This window comes from Rhinopithecus bieti, unplaced genomic scaffold (genome assembly GCF_001698545.2).
Source record: "Rhinopithecus bieti isolate Rb0 unplaced genomic scaffold, ASM169854v2 scaffold_41836, whole genome shotgun sequence".
Classification (NCBI taxonomy): domain Eukaryota; kingdom Metazoa; phylum Chordata; class Mammalia; order Primates; family Cercopithecidae; genus Rhinopithecus; species Rhinopithecus bieti.
In genome coordinates, this window is record NW_016817195.1 from 21,667 (window position 1) to 44,694 (window position 23,028).

Genomic DNA, 23,028 nt, shown 5'->3' on the forward strand with positions numbered 1-23,028 from the left:
ANCAAAAAATTTTCTCCCATTCTGTAGGTTGCCTGTTCACTCTGATGGTAGTTTCTTTTGCTGTGCAGAAGCTCTTTAGTTTAATTAGATCCCATTTGTCAATTTTGGCTTTTGTTGCATAAGGAAAATCTTGAACACAGCAGATGCAGGACATGTTATGAATGAATGTTAGTTTTCTCTTGTTTAGAGTACTAAATATGGCCTAAACTATAGGTTTAGAAATGTTTATAGAGTATGAATTTTTTCTTTTCAGAATATGAATCATAAAACGAGAAGGACCATAGCAGTAGCGCCTACATACTTAGAAAGAGTAATGTTGGAATATAGCCATGTGCCATTAAATGTGTGATCTTACCCGGGCATTGTGGCTCATGCCTGTAATGCCAGCACTTTGGGAGGCCAATGTGAGTGGTTCAGTTGAGGCCAGGAGTTTGAGAGCAGCCTGGCTAATGTGGTGAAACCCCATCAGTCTCTACTAAAAATACAAAAATTAGCCAGGTGTGGTGGCGGGCGCCTGTAATCCTAGCTACTTGGGAGGCTGAGGCGGGAGAATCGCTTGAGCCCAGGAAGCAGAGGCTGTAGTGAGCCGAGATTGTGCCACTGCACGGCAGCCTGGGCAACAGAGTGAGACACTGTCTCAAAAATAAATAAATGTGTGATTGATCTTTAAAAATCAGTAGCAGCTGTTTATATTTAAGTGCTCTTTCTCTACTCAACAAGCAGAAAGGGTCCTGGACATTTTTTGAGGAATTTGGGGAGTTCAACTCGTGGTCCAGTTTAAAGCTATAAAGTAGATCATGAGGCACGAAGGATCGTCACGCGTCCGAGGCAGGCAGCTTCTAGGGTGCACGTAACTTTTATTTATTACTTACTTCAAAAGGTGAAAGGTTTTAAATGTACTGAAATGCAGATCTTTTGGAAAGGAATTTTTTTTCACTTGATGCAATATGTGGTGTGTAAAATGAAAAGCAAAATAAAAGGCTGGTTTAGTATCTTCTGTTAACGTTAACCATGCATTCAAACGACCTTTTACCTGAAAACATGTTTCAGTACCACCCCCCGCCCCGACATAGTGGCTCTTGGAGGGAAAAGCCTTTCATTCCACAGGAGATTTGGCATTTCCTTCCAACATAGCCACAGGGGTGGCGCCTGGCAAGGCTCAGAAGGTACCAGTGTAGTGCGGCCAAGCAGATGGGAGAACAGCGGAAGCCTAGGAGCCTGGGGTGGTTTCAGTGTAGATTAGAAGATAGTGTCTTCCTCAGTTGCTGTGGGCATCGCTTTTATGGGCTGAGAGCCTGAATGCGTCCCAAAATCCTCAAGAAAAGATGAAATCAGGTTCCTAACCTGGATAAAGAACGTAAGAACATGTGCTGTGCCCTTCAGAAGTTTCCCATCAAAATGGGAACAATCAAGGCTTTCTTGATAAAGCAGCAAAATTCTGTATATTAATATTTATGCAGAATTTTAAAAATATATTTTTATGTAGAGATGGGGGTCTTGCTCTATTGCCCAGGCTGGTCTTGAACTCCTGGGCTCAGCCAGTTCTCCCACCTTGGCCTCCCAAAGTGCTGGGATTATAATCATGACCCACTGTAGCTGGCTGGAATTTTAAATGTATTGACAATGTGTAGTAATGAGGGACCATATTTTTTTCATGGTAACTCACTTGGCTGAATGACAGATGAAGCATGCATTTTATTGTGAGAGTCAGATACGAAGATCAATATTATTGCAGGAAAAGTATGCAACCACCAGAGCTGTGCTGGTCATTGGCCATGATTAGCATCTTCTATAACTAAACCAACTGGATGGTTTTGGTCTTTCACTCTCAAACTGTGTGCTTTTTGAAGCCATCTGGTAAAGTGTTCTGTTTCACAGCATGCCCGATTATCTTTTCTCTTGGAAGATGGTGACTCAGCAATCGATTGGTGGCAGTAGTGCGGGGTGGCATGGACTCGGCTTAGGAGAAGAGAGTATCCTGATGCCTTTTGTGGGCTGCATGGCCATCAGCAAGGATGCCACATAATTCTGCAGAGTCTGTGGGCTGCCTCCACAGGAAGCATCTGCTGTTAAGAGTCCTTTCTCGGCCGAGCGCAGCGGTTCACGCCTGTAATCCCAGCATTTTGGGAGGCTGAGGCGGGTGGATCACCTGAGGTCAGGAGTTTGAGACCAGCCTGGCCAAAATATAGTGAAATCCTGTCTCTACTAAAAATGCAAAAATTAGCCGGGCGTAGTGGCGCACACCTGTTATCCCAGCTACTTGGGAAGCTGAGACAGGAGAATCTCTTGAACACGGGAGGCAGAGGTTGCAGTGAGCCGAGATCGCGCCATTGTACTCCAGCCTGGATGACAGAGTGAGACTCAGTCTCAAAAAAAAAAAAAAAAAAAAAAAAAGTTATTTATCTTCTAAAGCACTGCTGATTCTGGTGGAGAGGACTCTAGTTGCCACAGCTACCACATTGACATCCTGAAACATTTAAAAACTATTTCACTGGACAAGATGTGCTGTGAATTACTGTAAAAAGTCCAGCATGAGCCCATTTTGGATGTTGCATCTTCACCTTTGCTAACAGGCTTAATGCCACTTTGTCTTCTACCCTCATTCCAAGCCCATGTCATCCACACTGTCAGAACAAGCAGTATCTTAAAAGGATGCTCTATGGCTAGTGAAGTTCCCCAACCAGGAGGAGGAATATGGTTTAAAAAAAATGATCACTCTTTCAAAGGAAGCTGTGTAAGACGTTTTAGTGATGGTTTTATGAGTAAATCAGTGCCTTAAGAAAAAAGGGCTCATCTTAGAATTTTACAGCAACCGTACAAACATGTCATGAATGGGACATGCAAAATGATATGGGCATATCGTTTTTTAAGAGGTGTGTTGATGGGTGAATATCCTAATAATAAATTAATTAAATGTAATAGTAAGCTTAATGCCCATGACTGTGGCTTTCACCCTCTGCTTGTAACTGAGGAAGAGGGTTGGCGGGTGCTTAATTGAGCCCGCCATGTTGATTGTTTGACTGAGTGTTGACTGTTGCTTGTCACCTTCCTCTGACCTACCTGGCTGCATAAAGAGTGACAGTACTGTCAAAGTAGAGAAAAAAATAAGAATGTATTTCACAGTACAAATGAACATTTTTGATACTTAGCAGAAAAAAACAACAATAATGTAAACAACTATCAAAAAGGTAGAAAACAAACATGGCATTTTAAACAAAGTAGTGGAAGACGCCAGGCACTCACAGCCTCAAGTATTGTCTGCCTGCCCCCTCACCTCTGCAGATGTTGCGTAGAAGGAGGCACTGGAGTGTCTGTGGTCCAGGCACTAATAGAGGATGGAGGCATCCCAAGGAGTAGGACACTTTTTTTTTCCAACTTCCATATTTTTTTTTCTGGTCAAATCTTACTCATAGTGCTCCGACAGGACAAAATGGACTTTCTAGAGAGTTGATGTTTCCAAGGACCTGAGAATTTACTCATAAAAGCACCAGATCTTTTTTTCTAATTAAGGTGAAATTCATTTCACATAAAATTAACCATTGTAAAATATACAACTCAGTGGCATTTAGTACATTCACAATGCTGTGCAGCCAACACCTCAGTTTCAGTATGCTTTCTGCTGCTGTAACAGGATACCACACACTGGGTAATTTATAAGGAGCAGAAGTTTACTTGGCTTATGGTTCTGGAGACTGGCAAGTCCAAGAGCATGGCACTGGCATCTGGTGGGACCCTTTTGCTGTGTCATGGCCTAAGGCATCACATGGCGAGAAAGCTTGAGTATGAGACAGAAAGAATGCATGTCGAATTAACTCTTTTATTAGGAGCCCACTCTGCAATAACTAACTCACTGCCACAATCCCACAATAATGGCATTAATCCATTATGAGAGCAGAGCCCCATGACCTAATCACTTCTTTTTTTTTTTTGAGACAGAGTCTCACTCTGTGGCCCAGGCTGGAGTGCTGTGGCGCGATCTCGGCTCACTGCAAGCTCTGCCTCCCGGGCTCACGCCATTCTCCTGCCTCAGCCTCCCAAGCAGCTGGGACTACAGGCGCCCGCCACCACGCCCGGCTAATTTTGTGTATTTTTTAGTAGAGACGGGGTTTCACTGTGTTAGCCAGGATGGTCTCAATCTCCTGACCTCGTGATCCGCCTGCCTCGGCCTCTCAGAATGCTGGGATTACAGGCGTGAGCCACCACACCCGGCCTAACCTAATCACTTCTTAATCACCTTTGTAATTACCTTCCTAATACTGTTACAATGGCAGTTAAATTTCAACACAAGTTTAGGAGGGGACAAACATTCAAACCATATAACCTGTATCTTAGTTCTACAATATTTTTATCACCTCAAGTGGAAACCCTGTACCAGTGAAGCAGTCACTCCGCTTTCCTGCCACTGTCTACTCTTAGCAACCACCGATCTTTCTGTTTCTATGGATCTAACCTACTCTGAATATGTGAACTTTTGTGTCTGGCTTAATATGTCTTCAAGGCTCATTCCCATTGTAGCATGGATCAGCACTTTATTCTTTGTTGTGGCTGAGTAATATTACATGGTATGGGTATGCCACATCCATTCGTCTGATGATGGACCTTGGCACTGTTTCCACCTTGCTGTTATAAATGGTGCTTCTGTGAACATGTGTGTACAAATGTTTGAGTATTTGCTTTAACTTCTTTTTGATATGTATCTAGGAGTGGAATTGCTGGGTCATAGGTAATATCTTTTATGCTTTTAACCTTTTTAAAATGTTTTGCTTCATATTATTTCCAAAACACATTCCAGGTTGAGTAACTCTTATCCAAAACGCTTGGGACCTGAGTGTTTTGGATTTCTGATATTTTCTTCGATTTTGAAATATTTGCATTATACCTACCAGTTGGGCATCCCTCATCAGAAAATCTGAAATCTGAAATGCCCCCATGAACATTTCCTTTGAGCCATCATGTTGTTGCTGTAAAAGCTTCAGATTTTAGAGCATTTCAGATTTTGGTTTTCGGATTAGCGATACTCAACCTGTATGGACTTACTTACATTTGAAAAGTTATACTGAACATAACAATACTTTGCTTGATGTTCCTGGCAGATATTATGAATATGAAATATTACAAATTGCTATAATATGGTGCAGATGCTCTCAGGATGTTTGGACTTTCTGTCTAGTTTTGCTTGTTGTTTTTTGTTGCCCCCCCACAACTCCCCTGGGTGTATGCATCCCTGGTGTCTTTTTGTGTGTTCAAATTTCCTCTTCTAACAAGGACACCGGTCAGATTGGATTAGGGCCCACCCTAATGGCCTCATAAAGCCCCTATCTCCAAGCACAGTAACATTCTTAAGTACTGGGGATTGGGGCTTCAGCATGTGAATTTGGGGAGAAGGCATGGATCAGCCCATAACACCCCATAAAGCCCTAGACACACTGCATGAGCTTTATAAAAGTTGATTGGTGGTTGGTGGTGGTTGCAGGACTCTCTGCTCCCACCCCTGTCTGACTTACTTCCCCAGTTGTATCTGAGCCTGGAAACCAGGTAACCAAACAGAGTTAGTATTTCCTGCAAAAGTGCAAGTGAGTAGTTATGTCCACATGGAGAGGCCTAAGGCATTAAGAGTTGGTAACTCTGTAGCCTGTGTTTATTTTCCTTCTTTCTTTTCTTTTCTATTCTTTTCTTCCTTTCATTCCTTTCCTTTCTTTCTCTCTTGCACACTCTCTCTCTTTCTCTCGCTGTCTCTCTTGCTCTCGCTTTCTCTCTTTCTTTTTTCTTTCTTTTGTTTTTTGACAGAGTCTCGCTCTGTCGCCCAGGCTGGAGTACAGTGGGGCAATCTCGGCTCACTGTAACCTCTGCCTCCCAGATTCAAGCGATTCTCCTGCCTCAACCTCCCGAGTAGCTGGGATTACAGGCATGTGCCACCAGGCCTGGCTAATTTTATGTATTTTTAGTAGAGACAGGGTTTCACTGTGTTAGCCAGGATGGTCTTGGTCTCCTGACCTTGTGATCCTCTTGCCTCGGCCTCCCAAAGTGCTGGGATTACAGGTGTGAGCTACCGCGCTCAGCCTAATACCTAGCATTTTTGAAATAATCATGTTATCTTTTAAAAGCTGTAGCTAACTCTGCGTAGCATAAAATTTGCCATTTTGACTATTTTGAAGTGTACAATTCAGTAATATTAGGTACATTCACAGACCTAGCACTTTGGGAGGCTGAGGAGGGAGGATCACTCAAAGCCAGGAGTTCGAGACTAGTCTGGGTAACAAAGCAAGACCGTGTCTCTATAAAAAAATTTAAAAATTTAAAATAATAATAATAATAAGGACATTCACAATGTTCTGCATCCACAGGTACTAACCACTTCCAGAACTTTTTTTGAGATGGAATCTCACTCTGTCGCCCAGGCTGGAGTACAGTGGCACTATCTCTGGTCACTGTAACCTCCGGTTCCTGGGTTCAAGTGCTTCTCCTGTCCCAGCCTCCCGTGTAGCTGGGATTACAGGCACGGACCACCATGCTCGGCTAATTTTTGTATTTTTAGTAGAGATGGGGTTTCCCCATGTTGGCCAGGCTGGCCTTGAACTCCTGACCTCAGGTGATCCACCCGCCTCAGCCTCTTGAAGTGCTGGGATTACAGACGTGAGCCACAAGGCCCGGCTCACTTCCAGAACTTTCCCATCACAGTAAACAGAAACTCCGCACCCATTAAACTGTAACTTTCCTTCTCCCGCAGCCTCTGGCTACCTCTCTTCTCCTTTCTGTCTCATCACTTTTTTTTTTTTTTTTTTTTTTTTTTTTTGAGACGGAGTCTGGCTCTGTCGCCCAGGCTGGAGTGCGGTGGCCGGATCTCAGCTCAACTGCAAGCTCCGCCTCCCAGGTTTACTCCATTCTCCTGCCTCCGCCTCCCAAGTAGCTGGGACTACAGGCGCCCGCCTCGTCGCCCGGCTAGTTTTTTGTATTCTTTAGTAGAGACGGGGTTTCACCGTATTAGCCAGGGTGGTCTCAATCTCCTGACCTTGTGATCCGCCCGTCTCGGCCTCCCAAAGTGCTGGGATTACAGGCTTGAGCCACCGCGCCCGGCCTGTCTCATCACTTTTTAACCATGCTGTTTCACAGTAGCCATTTGATGAGACAGGAGACTGAATCTGGCCAGTCCTTTGGGGGAAGGGATTAAGATTGGCGAGGTCAGCGGGGAATGGGGATCTGGGCCTGGGTCGCCTCACCATCTTCCTTCTCTTGTTTCCCTCTCACTGCCATCCCCCTTTGAAATGGCTTCATTCATTTGTCCAGAATATCAAGATTTGGTATCCAGAAGGTGCAGGGACAGTGTGCACCCGGGAGACAGAAGCCCTCTTTCCCCCTGGCGCACACTGAGTGGGTTTTGTTGGAGCTTATCCAGTGACCTGGGTTAGAAGTGACGCATCCCTGTCTCACCCTGTGCTTGCAGACTTACATCGGCTCCATCCTGGCCTCTGTGAACCCCTACCAGCCCATCGCCGGGCTGTACGAGCATGCCACCATGGAGCAGTACAGCCGGCGCCACCTGGGCGAGCTGCCGCCGCACATCTTCGCCATCGCCAACGAGTGCTACCGCTGCCTGTGGAAGCGCCACGACAACCAGTGCATCCTCATCAGGTAACGGAGCTCACAGCCAGTCGGGCTTTCCACGGCCAGGGAGTCCCTCCGCGCACCCCGCGCCCCAGCCTCCTTAGGGCATTCACCAGAGAAAGCTTTTACAACTGCCTGAGTTTCTCCGGCAGAGTTTTCTGTTTTGAATGGCGTGATAACTTCAGCTTTCAGAAGGAGCTCACTTAGCAAAGCAGATGGACCATGTTGCTTGGCTCTTATCCTCAGAATAATTATTCCATTCTGTTCCTTTAAAACAACAACAACAACAAAAAAAAAAACCAAAAAAAAAACAACAACATTTATTTGCCTTAATTATTCTTTGATTTATTTCAATGATGAGGCATGATCCTTCTATCTGTTTAAGGACATCTTGCATAGTTCTTTCAAATGTAAACGTTTTGTGTAGCCTACAATGCCACTTACAAGGCTTATATGTGTGAACAAGGTTTCTTTTTTCTCTACTGCAATAAAATAACTCTAGATAGAATCTCCCAGATTTAGGCATTTTTAATAATGGGGTACTCTTAAAGTTTACCTTTGAATTAGCCGCAGAAGAGGGGCTCACTGTGTGTATGTTAAGGGTGTATTTATTTCAATTTTTTTTTTGAGTGGGAGTCTTGCTGTGTCGCCCAGGCTGGAGTGCAGTGGCGCAAGCTCCGCCTCCCGGGTTCACGCCATTCTCCTGCCTCAGCCTCCCGAGTAGCTGGGACTACTGCCACCTCGCCCAGCTATTTTTTGTATTATTTTTTATCTTTTTTTTTTTTAGTAGAGACGGGGTTTCACCGTGTTAGCCAGGATGGTCTCGATCTCCTGACCTCGTGATCCGCCGGTCTCGGCCTCCCAAAGTGCTGGGATTACAGGCTTGAGCCACCGCGCCCGGCCTCAATTTTTTTTTTAGTGGGCGAGAAGACACGTGGCATGTCTGTTTTAGCTGAGTCGTACTCACTTTTACAAAGAAACTGTTAGGAGCCCCAATATCAGTTCTTTCATTACTAGGAACTATCTTAAAAAGTAGTAGAATGTTTTTTAAATAAATATTTATTGGCCAGGCGCAATGGCTCACACTTGTAATCCCAGCACTTGAGGAGGCCGAGGTGGGTGGTTCACTTGAGGTCAGGAGTTGGAGACCAGCCTGGCCAACATGATGAAACCCCATTTCTACTAAAAATACAAAATCAGCCAGGCATGGTGGTGCATGCCTGTAGTCCCAGCTGCTTGGGAGGCTGAGGTGGGAGGATCACTGTAACCTGGAGGTGGAGGTTGCAGTGAGCCAAGATCACACCACTGCACTCCAGCCTGGGTGACAGCAAGACTCCGTCTCAATAAGTAAATACATACATACATAAATAAATAAATTTTCTTAATTTTTATTATTAACATTCAAATTGACCTCATTGCATGCATGCTAGTGCCATCCTGTTGGATCTTGTTAATTATTTCTGTGGAACTGTGCTCTAGTGATCATCACCACACCCCGGGTGATGCTCAAAGCAGACGTGATGAATGTCAGTCTCTTCTAGTGAGGTTTCCATGGAGGCTCCAAGCATTTCTTCATTCATTTCTCCTCCCAAGAGTTCACTCATGGGGCATAGCTGTTACTGAGGAGCCACAGTCTTGTAAAGCTGCTAGTGTGAAAGAGGATTCTGACATCTGCCTCAGATGGCTTTCTAGTCCCAACTTGTGGCAAGATAGTTATTACATTATTTCAAGAGAAATGGGAAAGGGGAAGGAAAGGGTGGTTTGGATTTGGCGGGGATGTGGGGTCGGGGACACTAAAAGACTGCTCTCTCTGGATTTCCCATTCAGTGGATGTAAGACCACAGGAGACATATGGAGAGCCATATGTCAGCCTAAGACTCCCAGCCAAGTGGGCCTGTGAGCACTGCAGCCCCGAATCGCACAGACAGACCCACCTGGTCATGGCTACAGCCAGGTAACTGGTGGGCATGATGACTGTGGGAAACTGATTCCCAGATGGTGGAGAAAAGCAAATAGGCTCTGCCTTTCTCCTTTCATCCCAGAGTGCTTAGAGCAGCCCCCCTGCTCCTGTGGGGAGAGACTAGGGTTGGGGGAGGACAGAGGTGCCCGAGGAGGTCCCTCTGAAACCCTGGGGCAGGGAAATGGATGGAGAGTGTTCACAGTATCCCACGTGAGAGCTGATTGAGGATGAGTAAGAAATAATGGCTCACGGTTTCTGACGGGTTCTGTGTGTTGGACTCTGTGCCAAGAGCTTGCCAGGCATCAGCACATTGAAACCCCTGACAGCCCTTTGATGTGGGTGCTCTATGATGATATCTGCAGGTGCCACACACGAAAGCCATTTGCTGGGAGTATGTTCTTACTGGCAGTTTTTACCCGTTATCTTTTTTGTAGTTCTTTGTTTTTTTAACAAATGGGATTATATGTATATGAACAGCTGAATTCTGTCTCCCCCCCCGCCCCGTGTGTTGTTGTGTGTGTGTGTTTGTCTAACAGGAGGGAACATATGGACAGATGTACTGTCTTCCCGTTACCTAAATTCTAACAGGACTGATAATGTGTTGGGCCATAGAAACAGCTTGGATAGAGGGACTGTCTGTGTATTCAGTTAAACAGATAGGGATCATGACGGCTTGCAGTTAATTGAAATGAAGCGGCTGCTTAATATAGAAACAGAGCATTTAAGATTCACATACCCAATAAAACAATCTGATCTGTGACTAGAACCACTATTTGTGGGCTCTTCTAAATAACTTCATAAAAGTTCCAGAGTTAGAATTTAAAGATCATTATTTCAGCATACAGAATATCATTTAAGAAGACTAACAGAAGGGAAGAGAGCAATCTATTTTAAAAGATCAAATTGGTGTCCACACTTAGATCCTTAAATAATTGCCATTGATAATTGCTTGTATTTATTACATTCAGTGGAAGAAATGAGAGCATGACTAATACATCACTTGCTAGACAGAGCCGCTAAAGAAGAAAGTGAAACATCAAATGAGATCATTGTGCATATATATGTGTGTGTGTATGTATTAAAACGGAAGGAGGTTGGCATTTTCATGGTATTTAAAAATAAGGGGGGAGCGGGGTGGATCCTAAACAGAAAGCTCCAATTAGGCAATGCTGATGTGAACAGAGTAACTGTATTTATCTAAATTAATTCAGGAAACAGAGACTTTAAGAATAGATTTCTCATTAAAATGTGTTTTGATTTTAATAGCTCTCTTCAGCAGTTTTTTAAAGTGGGGGTTGAAGCTGTGGGAATTAAGAGAAAATGGAATATAGAAATAGGAGTTGCTGGACACAGGCGCCCTGTTTAGATTTCCTTGGGCATGATCTGCCCCCTGCTGGCTAAAATGTGTTTTACTACTTTAAAAACATTCTCATGCTTGAGAAAATAAGCGTGTTTGAATTATACAGAACTTCATAGATGAATTTTTCTCTCGCTTTATAAGTGAACATCGATTGGACAGGCTCCTCTGCTACTTGGTGGCAATGCCAGGTCCCGAGGCTTCTAGTTAAAGCCTCTTTCTTTGATCTCATTTTCAAGATTGTTGCCTCTCTTAATGTCTAGTTTCAATTTTGCCATTTTTTGTGTACATTTAAATGAATGCTCATGCTATTACGGTTTTGAATATGTGTGTGTGTGTATATATATATATATGTAAAACTTACTTGAATTTTCCGTTTCATAAGGTCAGTGTTTGACTTCGGTTGATCTCTAGTACAATTGACACTGACTCTAGTTTTTCATACACAGTATACACCAGACAGGGTTTAGTTTATTATGGTGTGTTAGTCCGTTTTCACACTGTTGATAAAGATATACTCAAGACTGGGCAATTTACAAAAGAAAGGTTTAATCGGACTTATAGTTCCATGTGGCTGGGGAAGCCTCACAATCATGGTGGCAGGCAAGGAGGAGCAAGTTACGTCTTACATGGATGGAAGCAGGCAGAGAGAGTGAAGAAGACGCAAAGGCAGAAACCCCTGATGAAACCATTAGATCTCATGAGACCCACTCATGACCACAAGAACAGCATAGGGGAAGCCACCCCTATGATACAGTCATCTCCCACCGCGTCCCTCCCACAACATGTGGGAATCATGGGGGTACAACTCAAGATGAGATCTGGGTGGGGACACAGCCAAACCATAGCATGTGGTCTTTGCAGTATGTATGACTTCTTACGGTGAATAATATAGACAAGGCCTGTGGCTAATTCATCTTTGCAGCCTGGTACCCACGACAGTGTCTGGGAGAGGACCAGCATTCAACAGCTGTCAGTCAAAGGATGAATATATGGAATGACTATTGGTTCAGGATCTTTGCTTGCGTTGTGTGTTTTGGTTTTTCAAAACTTGAGTGATTTCTACTTAACCATGTCCTGAATTGATAACTGAGTGTTTGGTTTTTTTTCTACTTCTACGTTTAGAGGTGATAGTGTTGGAATGCTGAACAAAACTTGCATCCTCAATTAGAAAGGCACCAAGCAGAATAAGGCATGGGGACATGCTCTTGTAATACAGCAGATGAAAGAGGTGGAGTGGGAAACTCAAAGAAAAAGGAACTGAAATTCATCGAGAGACTTATGCTTATGTATTCCTCAGAAGGGTCTAGGAGGCATTTTCTGTGGGGAAGCTGAGGCTCAGAACTGTTTGGTAGACTTACTGAAGAAACTTCAGCTATTAGCCACAAACAGGATTTGAACTTCAGTCTCTATGCCTGTGAAGTCTATATTTCTGTTTTGTTTTGTTTTGTTTTCTTGAGATGGAGTCTTGCTCTGTTGCCTAGGCTGGAGTGTGGTGGCACAGTCTTGGCTCCTCCTCCCAAGTTTAAGCAATTATCCTGCCTCAGCCTCCCAAGTAGCTGGGATTACAGGCATGCACCATCATGGCTGGCTAAGTTTTTTATCGTGTTTTTAGTAGAGATGAGGTTTCACCATGTTGGTCAGGCTGGTCTCGAACTCCTGACCTCAAGTGATCTGCCTGCCTCCCAAAGTGCTAGGATTACAGGCATGAGTGAAGTCTATATTTCCAGAACAGAATCTTACTTTCTGTTACAACTTCATAACATAAGGGCTTTGTTTGGCTTCCTAAGACCTTTGCACTTAATCCTTTAGACAGTAGAGAAGTTTCCTAAGTTCATTGAACAATTGAAGGAGTGATCCGGTTTATATTTTGAGAAAATCGTGTGGATCAAGGGAATTGATTTGTAAGTAGTGTTATAGGTGCCAGCAAAAAGTTTTGTGTAAAGAGCCAAAGAGTGTACATTTTAGGCTTTGTGGGCGAAAGCACCTCTGTTGCAACTAATGAACTCTGCCCTTGTAGTGTGAAAGCACTCAGATAGTATGCAGATGCACAGCCTGCACTGTGTTCCAATAAAACTTTATTTATAAAAACAGGCAGCAGGTCAGAGTTGAGGACCATTGTTTGCTGACACATGGGCTGGATCTAGAAAACTGCCAGCCTTGATGTGTGCTGCCGGGAGGCTAGCGTGTCCTGTGCACAAAAGGCCCTGCTCGTTATCAGGTTGCTTTTCCTTCAGATGTGTCCTGGATCCCTTCTCTCTGTTTGCCTGAGGACATTGCTGCATCTCTGAGCCTCTTTGCCCTGGATTCTTTGACCTCTCTCTCTAATGGATTGTTGACATTATTCAAAAACTTTTAGTGTGTTCCATCTTGGAAAAAAATACAAAAGATGCTCGTTTGGTTCCACACCCTCATTCAACTGCTCCTTTATCTCAGCAAGCTGCCCCCCACCATGCGCCCCATCCTGTATTTCTTCCTAGCTCTCCATGGCCACTCCTCAGCTCCTCAGTCATTTTTCACTTCCTGTCTTCTCACCCACCTGCGTTTTCTTCTCTGAGTCTGCAGGACTCCTGAAGTTTATACACCCTCAATTTCTCATTCGAGTCCCAGACTTAAGTCCTAGTGCCCCTTAGGTGTCATCACTGAGATGTCTCAGGGGTGGCATGTTCTAAAGTCCGTGTCATTTTCTCCCAGAAACTTGTCCCTCCTCTTGTGCTTCCCAATCTCAGCCAGTAGCTTCTCCATCCTACCCTGTCCCAAGCCTGAGATCTGGAAGTCATTCTTTTTCCCACCCTAAATTAAGGTAAACGTAAGTATCCAGTTTGATGAGTTTTGGCAAATGCACAAACCTGGTGCTCCCAATTCCTGGATCATCATGGTAGCAAACTCTCAGGGGCCCCAGGAGTCATCCCTGATGCCTCCCCATCCATCACTTGCTGCCCACCCCCTGGCCAGACCCCTCAGCCATCCTGTCACTTGCCCTCCAGTCTTTCTTGGGCCTCTCACTTCATCTCTGCTGCCCCTGCGACCCTTCCTGCATCACCCTTTCGCTCTCCCTGATTCTTCCCTTGTCTCCTTTCTGTCCATTCTCCTCGCAACAGTCAGAATGATTCTTGGGGGCCTGGTGGCTCATGCCTGTAATCCCAGCACTTTGGGAGGTCAAGGCAGGTGGATCACCTGAGGTCAGAAGTTCAAGACCAGCCTGGCCAACATGGTGAAACTCCGTCTTTACTAAAAATACAAAAATTAGCTGGGCGTAGTGACAGGCGCCTGTAATCCCAGCTACTCAGGAGGCTGAGGCAGGAGAATCGCTTGAACCCAGAGAGGTGGAGGTTGCAGTGAGCCAAGATTGCGCCACTGCACTCCAGCCTGGGCGACAGAGCGAAACTCACACACACACACAAAAGAACAATTCTTTAGAACCTTAAATCTGATCATGACACCCTCCTGCTTAGGAACTGTCCTATGACTTTCCATTGTGCCTACAAAAAATTCTCACAATTTGTAAGACAGCCTGTGGCCCCACATGAGTGCTTTGGGCTCGCTTTCACATTTTCATTATTATAGTTAGAATTTTTAAAATATATATATATATAAGCTCCTTTTGGTTAATCTGAATGAACACAGTTTTGCCAAAGCCTGAGTTCGTGTCAGCTGGCCTACTGGCATGAGGCATAGGACTGTCATTGCCTTGGGCTAATGAGGAGCAGGTGGAGCTACAGGCAGGAGGAGGAGGAGACGGGTTAGACAGAAGTGTTCTACCTGCAGAGTCTGTGACCTTGACATTAGTATCTCAGGATATCCGGCATATTTCTGGGTTTTCGCAGTTTGCGAGTTATTTACTTACATTTCTTCTTTGCCCTGTTGTTTGTAAAACACTTCCACAGCCCAGTATCTGAGTAGTCACCCCTTATCTCCTGGTAGAGTCCTAGCTGAATTATGTGGGAGGCTGCTTTCCGGAGTAGCAGTTCTTCAACCTGGCTTCATGGTAGAATCATTAAAAAAAAAAAAAGACAAGGATCTAGCTGTGTTACCCAGGCTAGAGTGCAGTGGTGCAATCTCTGCTCTCTGCAAATTCCGCCTCCTGGATTCAAGCGATTCTCCTGCCTCAGCCTTCCGAGTAGCTGGAACTACAGGCACCCACTACTATGCCTGGCTAATTTTTGTATTTTTAGTAGAGACGGGGTTTCACCGTGTTCGCCAGGCTGGTCTCGAACTCCTGACCTCAAGTGATCTCCCCGTCTTGGCCTCCCAAAGTGATGGGATTACAGATGTGACTACTGCCCCTGGCCAAAAAAATTTTTTTGTTTAAATACAGATGATACAGATGACAGAGTTCTGTGCCCACAGGTTTGGACGAGGGACCTATTAGGTGGTTCTAATGTGCAGCCAGGGTTGAGAGCCACCATCGCAGAGCTCTGTGCAAATCTGAGGGTTTTTCCACGTTTTACTTACACAGCTTGAGTACCCCTTATCTGAAATGCTTTGGGCTAGGCATATTTCAGCTTTCAGATTTTTTCCAATTTTTTTGGATTTTGGAATATTTGCATTACACTGGTCGAGCTCCCTCATCTGAAAATCTGCCCCAGAGAACCCAAAAGAGCATTTCCATTGAACATGTTGGCACTAAAAAAAGTTTCAGATTCTTGACCATTTCCGATTTCATATTTTCAGATTTAGGGTTACCCAATTGGTATAATGCAGATATTCTCAAAATCCAAAATCTGAAATCAGAAACACTTCTTGTCCCAAGCATTTCAGATAAGAGATCTTCCACCTGTATAAGAGACTGACAGAGACTGATATCCATGACTGGGTCCATCTCCAGCCATATTTTTTCTCAATGTGTCGTACACTCTTCAGACATCTTACGATGACGAGAATCCTAGGATTTCTTTGACCAAGCCTCTGCTGTAGAGTTTGAAGAGTATCGTATCTTCTCCATGATTGTATTTTTGCCATGTTCGGTGAGCCAAGGTAGGCTGACTGCTATAACAGACAGCCCTCAAATCTTAGGGGTGTAACACAGGGATGGTCTGTTTCTTGCTCCTCTCACAGCCCCTGGTGGGTAGGCAAGGGACTGGAGTCTACTCTGTAGGCTTCTTTGCTTGGAAGATGTACCATCTCTGAGGACACTTAGGTGACAAACGGAAGATGGAACCCAGAGAACCGTGAAGGGAGTTTTTAGCTACCAGGCATTGAAGTGGCTGATAGCCCCTTGGCTCAGTTGTTCAACTGGCTACACTTGGTCCCCTTGTTACTGACTGCGTGCCGGCTTTTTGTTTTTGTTTGTTTATTTTTTAATTATTTTTTTGAGATGGAGTCTGGCTCTGTCACCCAGGTTGGAATGCAGTGGCGTGATCTCCATTCACTGCAACCTCCACCTCCCAGGTTTAAGTGATTCTTCTGCCTCAGCTCCCCATGTGGCTGGGATTACAGACGTGCGCCACCACGCCCGGCTAATTTTTGTATTTTGAGTAGAGACAGGGTTTCACTGTGTTACCCAGGCTGGACTCAAACTTCTGACCTCAAGTAATCCACCCGCCTCAGCCTCCCAAAGTGCTGGGATTACAGGCGCGAGCCACCGTGCCTGGCCTCTGCCTGCCGTTTTTACTGCAAGGGAGTCTAAACGTTTTGGGCTTCTGTGTGCCCGAGGATAAAGAAGTAGGTTGAGGAACACATAACATTGTTTCTGCCTCACCATTTTCACTAGACAACTTATCCCTCTCGTTTTTGTTTTAATAACTCAGCCACCAACAGCTGCCACATCAATATAGATACGTTTTAAATATGGAAGATGATTTAAATCATTTAAATCATTCCTTGAAACTGTCTGTCTCGGTTTCTGTGAGTCATTCCATGCACTGTTGTTGGATGCATCCCACATGCCAGGCACTGGGCCGAGCAGATGTGTATGCTGAGCTCTGTACTGGGAAGATCCTGGTGACTAGTAAGGGAAACCCCAATTAAAGGTGGCCTAATCTATGCTGCCTTTTACTATTTCAGACCACACGAGGCAGGGCAGTTTCAGGGATGTGGGTTCAGCCCCCACTCCCACTGGGCTTGCCTCTGATTTTCTTGACTTTTGCTTTATGATTTCAAGACAGGTTTAGATTCTCAGATCTTTGTTATCTGCCGCGAAGGGGACATTTCTGTCTGGTGTCGTGTGTGTGTGCAAACCTCCCCTAGGAGCCCACAGTACCCTTGACATTACGACATTACATCTTCGTGGAACCGTGACACTGGCCCCTGCCCGGGACTGTCGCTAGTAGAGTGGGTGAAAGGACTGCGGTTGTCTAGACCAGTGGAGATCCCTGGGACCCCTGCACCAAGCCCGGCATGTTGGCGTCATCTCTGAATCATTTCCTCTCTTACTACATGCAATTAATTCACATTTTTAGCAAAATTCCTCTTTCCTGATAACATCCCAGCTCTTGGTACTCCACAGGACTTCTCTTTAGAACGCAAAAGGGGCTCATCTGCCTGTCCCAGCATTCAGTGGTTGTCAGCGTGCTGCCTCGTGGTGGTGTTTGTATGGCTGTGCTCTTGCTTATTCCTTTGGTTTACCTTTCTCATAAGTTTCCAGGCTCTTTGCTGCTTCTCTTCTCTGCACAGCACCAAGCATGGTGCCATATGCCAAATGGATGGGATTTCTCCTTTCCTTTTTTTTTTTTTTTTTTTTTTTTTGAGATGGAGTCTCACTCTGTCACCCAGGCAGGCAGGCTGGAGTGCAGTGGCGCGATCTCGGCTCTCTGCAAGCTCCGCCTCCCGGGTTCACGCCATTCTCCTGCCTCAGCCTCCCGAGTAGCTGGGAATACAGGCACCCGCCACTATGCCCAGCTAATTTTTTGTATATTTAGTAGAGACGGGGTTTCACTGTGTTAGCCAGGATGGTCTTGATCTCCTGACCTCGTGATCTGCCCACCTTGGCCTCCCAAAGTGCTGGGATTACAGGTGTGAGCCACCGCGCCTGCCCAGGATTTCTCCTTTCAAGTCTCTCTCATGTCCGTGTCTTCCTCTCCATGTCCAGCCTAATTAACCATGTTTGGGACCTGGCCACCGCGGGCCTAGACAACAGCAGCAGCTGGTCTCCCGAGGGACCCTTCGGTCCTGCTAGAGCTTTTCCTCCAAAGATGTGTTTTTTACAGGTGACCTTGATGAGGTCATCACCGCCGTCCGGCTCCTGCACTTGCCTCTGAAGCATCCAGCTTAACCTTAGCTCGTGTCTGCTGCCACCTTTCATCTCAGCCCAACTGACCTAATCAGGCCTGGATCTCATTCTCCCATAAGAATCTTTCCCAGCTTCTGTGGCTTCTGTGCTTTCTTGGCCTGACTAATGTTTGCCAGTCTCTTAAGTCATAACTCATCCCTTATTTACATCTGTCCTTTGCCTCTCTTCCTTCTGGATTTTTTGTTCACTTGTGCTTAACTATCACTAACACCTGACCTCAGCAGGCAGGCCTGGCGTTAAGAGTCCGACTCGGACACTCAGCCATGCTTCCCTCATGGATTATTGTGAGAATAACCTGATTCAGTGTGGGTTGTGTATACCCGCAGGTTCATTGCCTTGTCCCCTCAATGATATTCATGAATGATTGCATTTTTATGCACTTGTACCTGCTTTAAGTTTCCCAGACAGATCATGTTAGTGAGCTCATGCATTTAACCAAATGTTTACACGGTGGAGGTGTTTGGGATGAACGAAATGAAGATTCCTCTCTCCCAGAGCTTACCTTGCCTGTAAAGCACCATCCATCTTATGACCTTTCCTTGGGAAAAGGTAGTTCTGTTTGCCTCATTTGCCAAAAGAGGCAAGTAAGGCCAGACACAGTGTGGCCAGCAGGAGAAAGGACTTTTGCTTTCTTTTAACTCAGCTCTTTGGAAACAGGCATTTTGATCTCCCTTTTCCCACCTTTCTACCATTGTTCCGTTGAGTAATTACGGTGCCATTGACCAAAGCTGTTTTGTTTGTTTGTTTTAATTATAGTTAGAAGCACAAACTTTTGCATTTTATCTTTCAGTGGTGAAAGTGGGGCAGGTAAAACCGAAAGCACTAAATTGATCCTCAAGTTTCTGTCAGTCATCAGTCAACAGTCTTTGGAATTGTCCTTAAAGGAGAAGACATCCTGTGTTGAACGAGCCATTCTTGAAAGCAGGTATTTGTTTATTGATTTTCTTGTTTCCAACTAATAGGATTCACTTTCCTTATGGTATGGCTTATTTAAGGAAGAGTTAAAAATTAGTTAGTCGTGTTTCTCTTTTTCTTGACTTCTCTTTTACAATTCCTGAAGAAAAGGTCTTGCTATGCACATAGTAATATCTAATGAGCCCAGCAGCAACTCCTTCTGCCTCCTGCCGCTTCATCGTCAGGCCAGGTCTGAAATGGGGACTGAGTGGCACCCAATGACCGTCTGCAGCCTCCTTCCTACCCGAGAGCCTTTGACTCCAGCTTCATGTGTTTTTGAAGCACCTAGATCAGATCCTAAGGGCACTTGTATTGGAGTTTACAGAGAAGAATAAACTTGACTAGCTTTCTGGAGGCCTTGTCAGCAGCAGAAATGTCAACCCCCAGCCACTGTGTAAAAGGGGGGTTAGTGTGGAGACAAGCAGGGTTCACTTCAGCATCCACTGTTTGGAGGCTTAACATGAGCAGAACGGACCTCTTGTGTGCAGAAGATCAGTGATGCATTCTATAACAGGGAGCCTCAGAACTTAGAAAGAGGGCTAGGTGTCACCCATATTGTTGTATAAAATATGTCATTGCCTGATAGATGGTTTGTGCCTTGTAAGACTTTAGAACCAGTAGAGACTTTATACATCCTATTATTTAGAGATTTGTCCAGGGGTTGGCAAACCACAGCCTCATGCCTATATCCTGCAGCCCGTTTTTGTTTTTTAGCCTGTATACACTCCATTTAAAAACCGTGGTAAAATAGACCTAGCACTAAATGCGTGTTAACTAGTTTTTAGTGTATGGAGCGGTGGCGTTGGCATTAAGTACATTCACGTTGTTATGCAACCATTGCTGCCATCTGTCTCCAGAACTTCATCTTCCTTCTGTAATCTGTTTTTATAAATAAAGTTTTATTGGAACCCAGCCACACTCATGAGTAGTGTTTACAGCTGCTTTTAGGCTATAGTGGCAGAGCTGAGTAGTTGCAACTGAGACCCCATGGTCTGCAAAGCCTAAAACACTTACTGTCTGGTCCTTTCCAGAAAAAGTTTGCCGGCCCCGATCTAGTCTAACTCCATCTTACACTTGGAAAAGACGTAAATAAATTAAATGAGTTGCCCCCGGGGACATACAACAAATAGGTGAAATTTCCAGGACTGGAACTTCTTCAGTTTCTATAACTGGGGTGGGGGCTTTTTCTGTGTAGTCCCTGGATTGCGCATGTAAGGCCACACTCACTTGTGCAGGAACTAGCCATTGTGGTCCCCTTAACTCTGTGGCATCCATTGGGAGCACAGCTGTACTCGCTAAGATGGGTATGCGGATAAACCCATTTCAACAAGCATTTTGAAAATCTGGCTCTTCTGGAAATAAACCTTGTCACCCTCAGTCCTTTTGGTTTCAGATTTTTCTCGCAGTTGTATATTTTGACATTTGTGACAAGTGCTGTTGCTATCTTCAGACCCGCCCTTATTAACGCTGTCTGCTGCCCTCGCTGTCTTCACAGCCCCATCATGGAAGCTTTCGGCAATGCGAAGACCGTGTACAACAACAACTCTAGTCGCTTTGGGAAGTTTGTTCAGCTGAACATCTGTCAGAAAGGAAATATTCAGGGCGGGAGAATTGTAGATTGTATCCTCTTTCATTTATTTTTTTATCTAGAGTGTTTGATTCTCTTAAGTGGAAACTTCTCACTAATTATAAGGATTGAAAAAGAATGTGAAACGTTTCTTTCTCTGGTTCTTGAACGAATTAGAGCAGTTAGTTATTGCTCTAATGTTAGTAATACTTTACCTGTTAATTTTTCTATGAGCTGGACGTGGTGTATGTGCCTATAGTTACAGCTACTTGGGAGGCCGAGGCAGGAGGATTGCTTGAGCCCAGGAGTTAGAGGCCAGCCTGAGCAACATAGCAAGACCCTGTCTCTTAAAAAAATAACATAAAATAATTTTAAAAAATTATTCTGTGTGGCCGGAGGTGGTGGCTCATGTCTGTAATCCCAGCACTGTGGGAGGACGAGGTGGTGGGATCACTTGAAGTCAGGAGATCAGCCTGGCCAACAAGGTGAAACCCCACTGCTACTAAAAATAGAAAAATTAGCCAGGCATGGTGGCGTGTGCCTGTAATCCCAGCTACTTGGGAGGCTGAGGCAGGAATCACTTGAACCCGGGTAGCAGAGGTTGCAGTGAGCCAAGATCGCGCCACTGCACTCCAGCCTGGGTGACAGAGCAAGACACTGTCAAAAAAAATAAATAAATAAAATAAAACAAAAATTCTTCTGTGAGATAAAGAACCATATTTGTTTTATAAATCTCTGATATAATTTCCATAATCTAAAACATTGAATTCATCATTAAACCTCAGGTATTTGTTTCAAATCAGCTGTGTCAGCTAGTTAGGTACCTGACAGGGTACCATGTGTCAAGCCTGGAATTGTATTTAGATGAAATAGTCTATGCTTTGTTTGCTTGTCTGTTGGCACTGGAAGCTTCTATGTCAAAGGAACAGGGAGCTGTAATTATTTGGGCAGCAAAGAATAGAAAATGAAAGACTAGTTGAGCATGGCATAGCTTTGTTTTTTTCCTTGACTTGCCATTACTTTTCACATGAAGATTTATTAGAAAAAGTAAGTAAACGTGATTTAATCCACATTTTCTTCCATAATAACAATTTTCAGAAATTACTGGTTTGTGTGAATTAAGCACAGGAAACATCTCTGAATATAAATCTGATTTATCTTCCCAGAACCGAGTAGTAAGGCAAAATCCTGGGGAAAGGAATTATCACATATTTTATGCACTGCTGGCAGGGCTGGAACATGAAGAAAGAGGTGAGTGAGTGGGATGACAGCTGGGTAATGCGGACTAGCAACTCATTTTCCATTTAAATAGATGTCAGTATATGAGAGGGCGTCTGTTTTAATGTTGACATTCCACAGATAGCAATGAAATGTACATTATGCGAACACCAAAAAGATGCTGAATTTACAGTAGGGAGAAATAATGGAGAAAATTATCAATAGAGAAACCTTGGATTTTTTGTTTTTGAGTCTTGGTACATTTTTAATGTAAAGGATGTTTATGGAAAATATATGACATATTACAGCCAGTTTCACTTTTCAACCACCCTGAATAAAGTTAATTTCTAAATATTTGATTTTTGGCCGGGTGCAGTCACTCATTCTTGTAATCCCAGCACTTTGGGAGGCCGAGGCAGACGGATCACTGGAGATCAGGAGTTCGAGACCAACCTGGCCAACATGGTGAATCCCCGTCTCTACGAAAAACACTAAAATTAGCCAGGCGGTGGTTTGTGCCTGTAGTCCTAGCTACTCAGGAGGCTGAGGCAGGAGAATCACTTGAACTTGGGAGGCAGAAGTTGCATTGAGCTGAGATTATACCACTGCACTCCAGCCTGGGTAACAGAGCTAGACTCCATCTCAAAAAAAAAAAAAAAAAAAAAGATTTTTAAAGAGTAAACAGTAAAACAGGATCCTCATCATGTTCTTTCAGTAACTGTTTTTAATCATCTGATTTCGTTTCACTAATTGTTTTCTATTTTCCCTAGATGATAACTAAGAGGGAACTTTATTATCTTTATGGGAGACTGTTAGGAGCAGAGAATTACATAGATACTTAAAAAAATCAGAGAGGGCCGGGCACGGTGGCTCAAGCTTGTAATCCCAGCACTTTGGGAGGCCGAGACGGGCGGATCACGAGGTCAGGAGATCGAGACCATCCTGGCTAACACGGTGAAACCCCGTCTCTACTAAAAAAATACAAAAAACTAGGCGGGCGAGGTGGCGGGCGCCTGTAGTCCCAGCTACTTGAGAGGTTGAGGCAGGAGAACGGCGTAAACCCGGGAGGCGGAGCTTGCAGTGAGCTGAGATCTGGCCACTGCACTCCAGCCTGGGCGACAGAGCGAGACTCCGTCTCA

At 44.6% G+C, this 23,028-nt stretch overlaps 1 protein-coding gene across 1 annotated transcript in view; it reads left to right on the forward strand.

Annotated features, from left to right (window-relative positions):
* Window positions 1-23,028, forward strand: part of MYO10 (myosin X) — a 159,374-nt gene that overhangs the window by 17,096 nt on the left and 119,250 nt on the right. Inside the window, exons 2-6 of the mRNA XM_017855947.1 lie at window positions 7,442-7,629; window positions 18,941-19,075; window positions 20,600-20,724; window positions 21,705-21,718; window positions 21,838-21,926. Coding sequence (XP_017711436.1) covers window positions 7,442-7,629; window positions 18,941-19,075; window positions 20,600-20,724; window positions 21,705-21,718; window positions 21,838-21,926 — 551 coding nt within the window. The remainder of the gene's footprint in view (window positions 1-7,441; window positions 7,630-18,940; window positions 19,076-20,599; window positions 20,725-21,704; window positions 21,719-21,837; window positions 21,927-23,028) is intronic.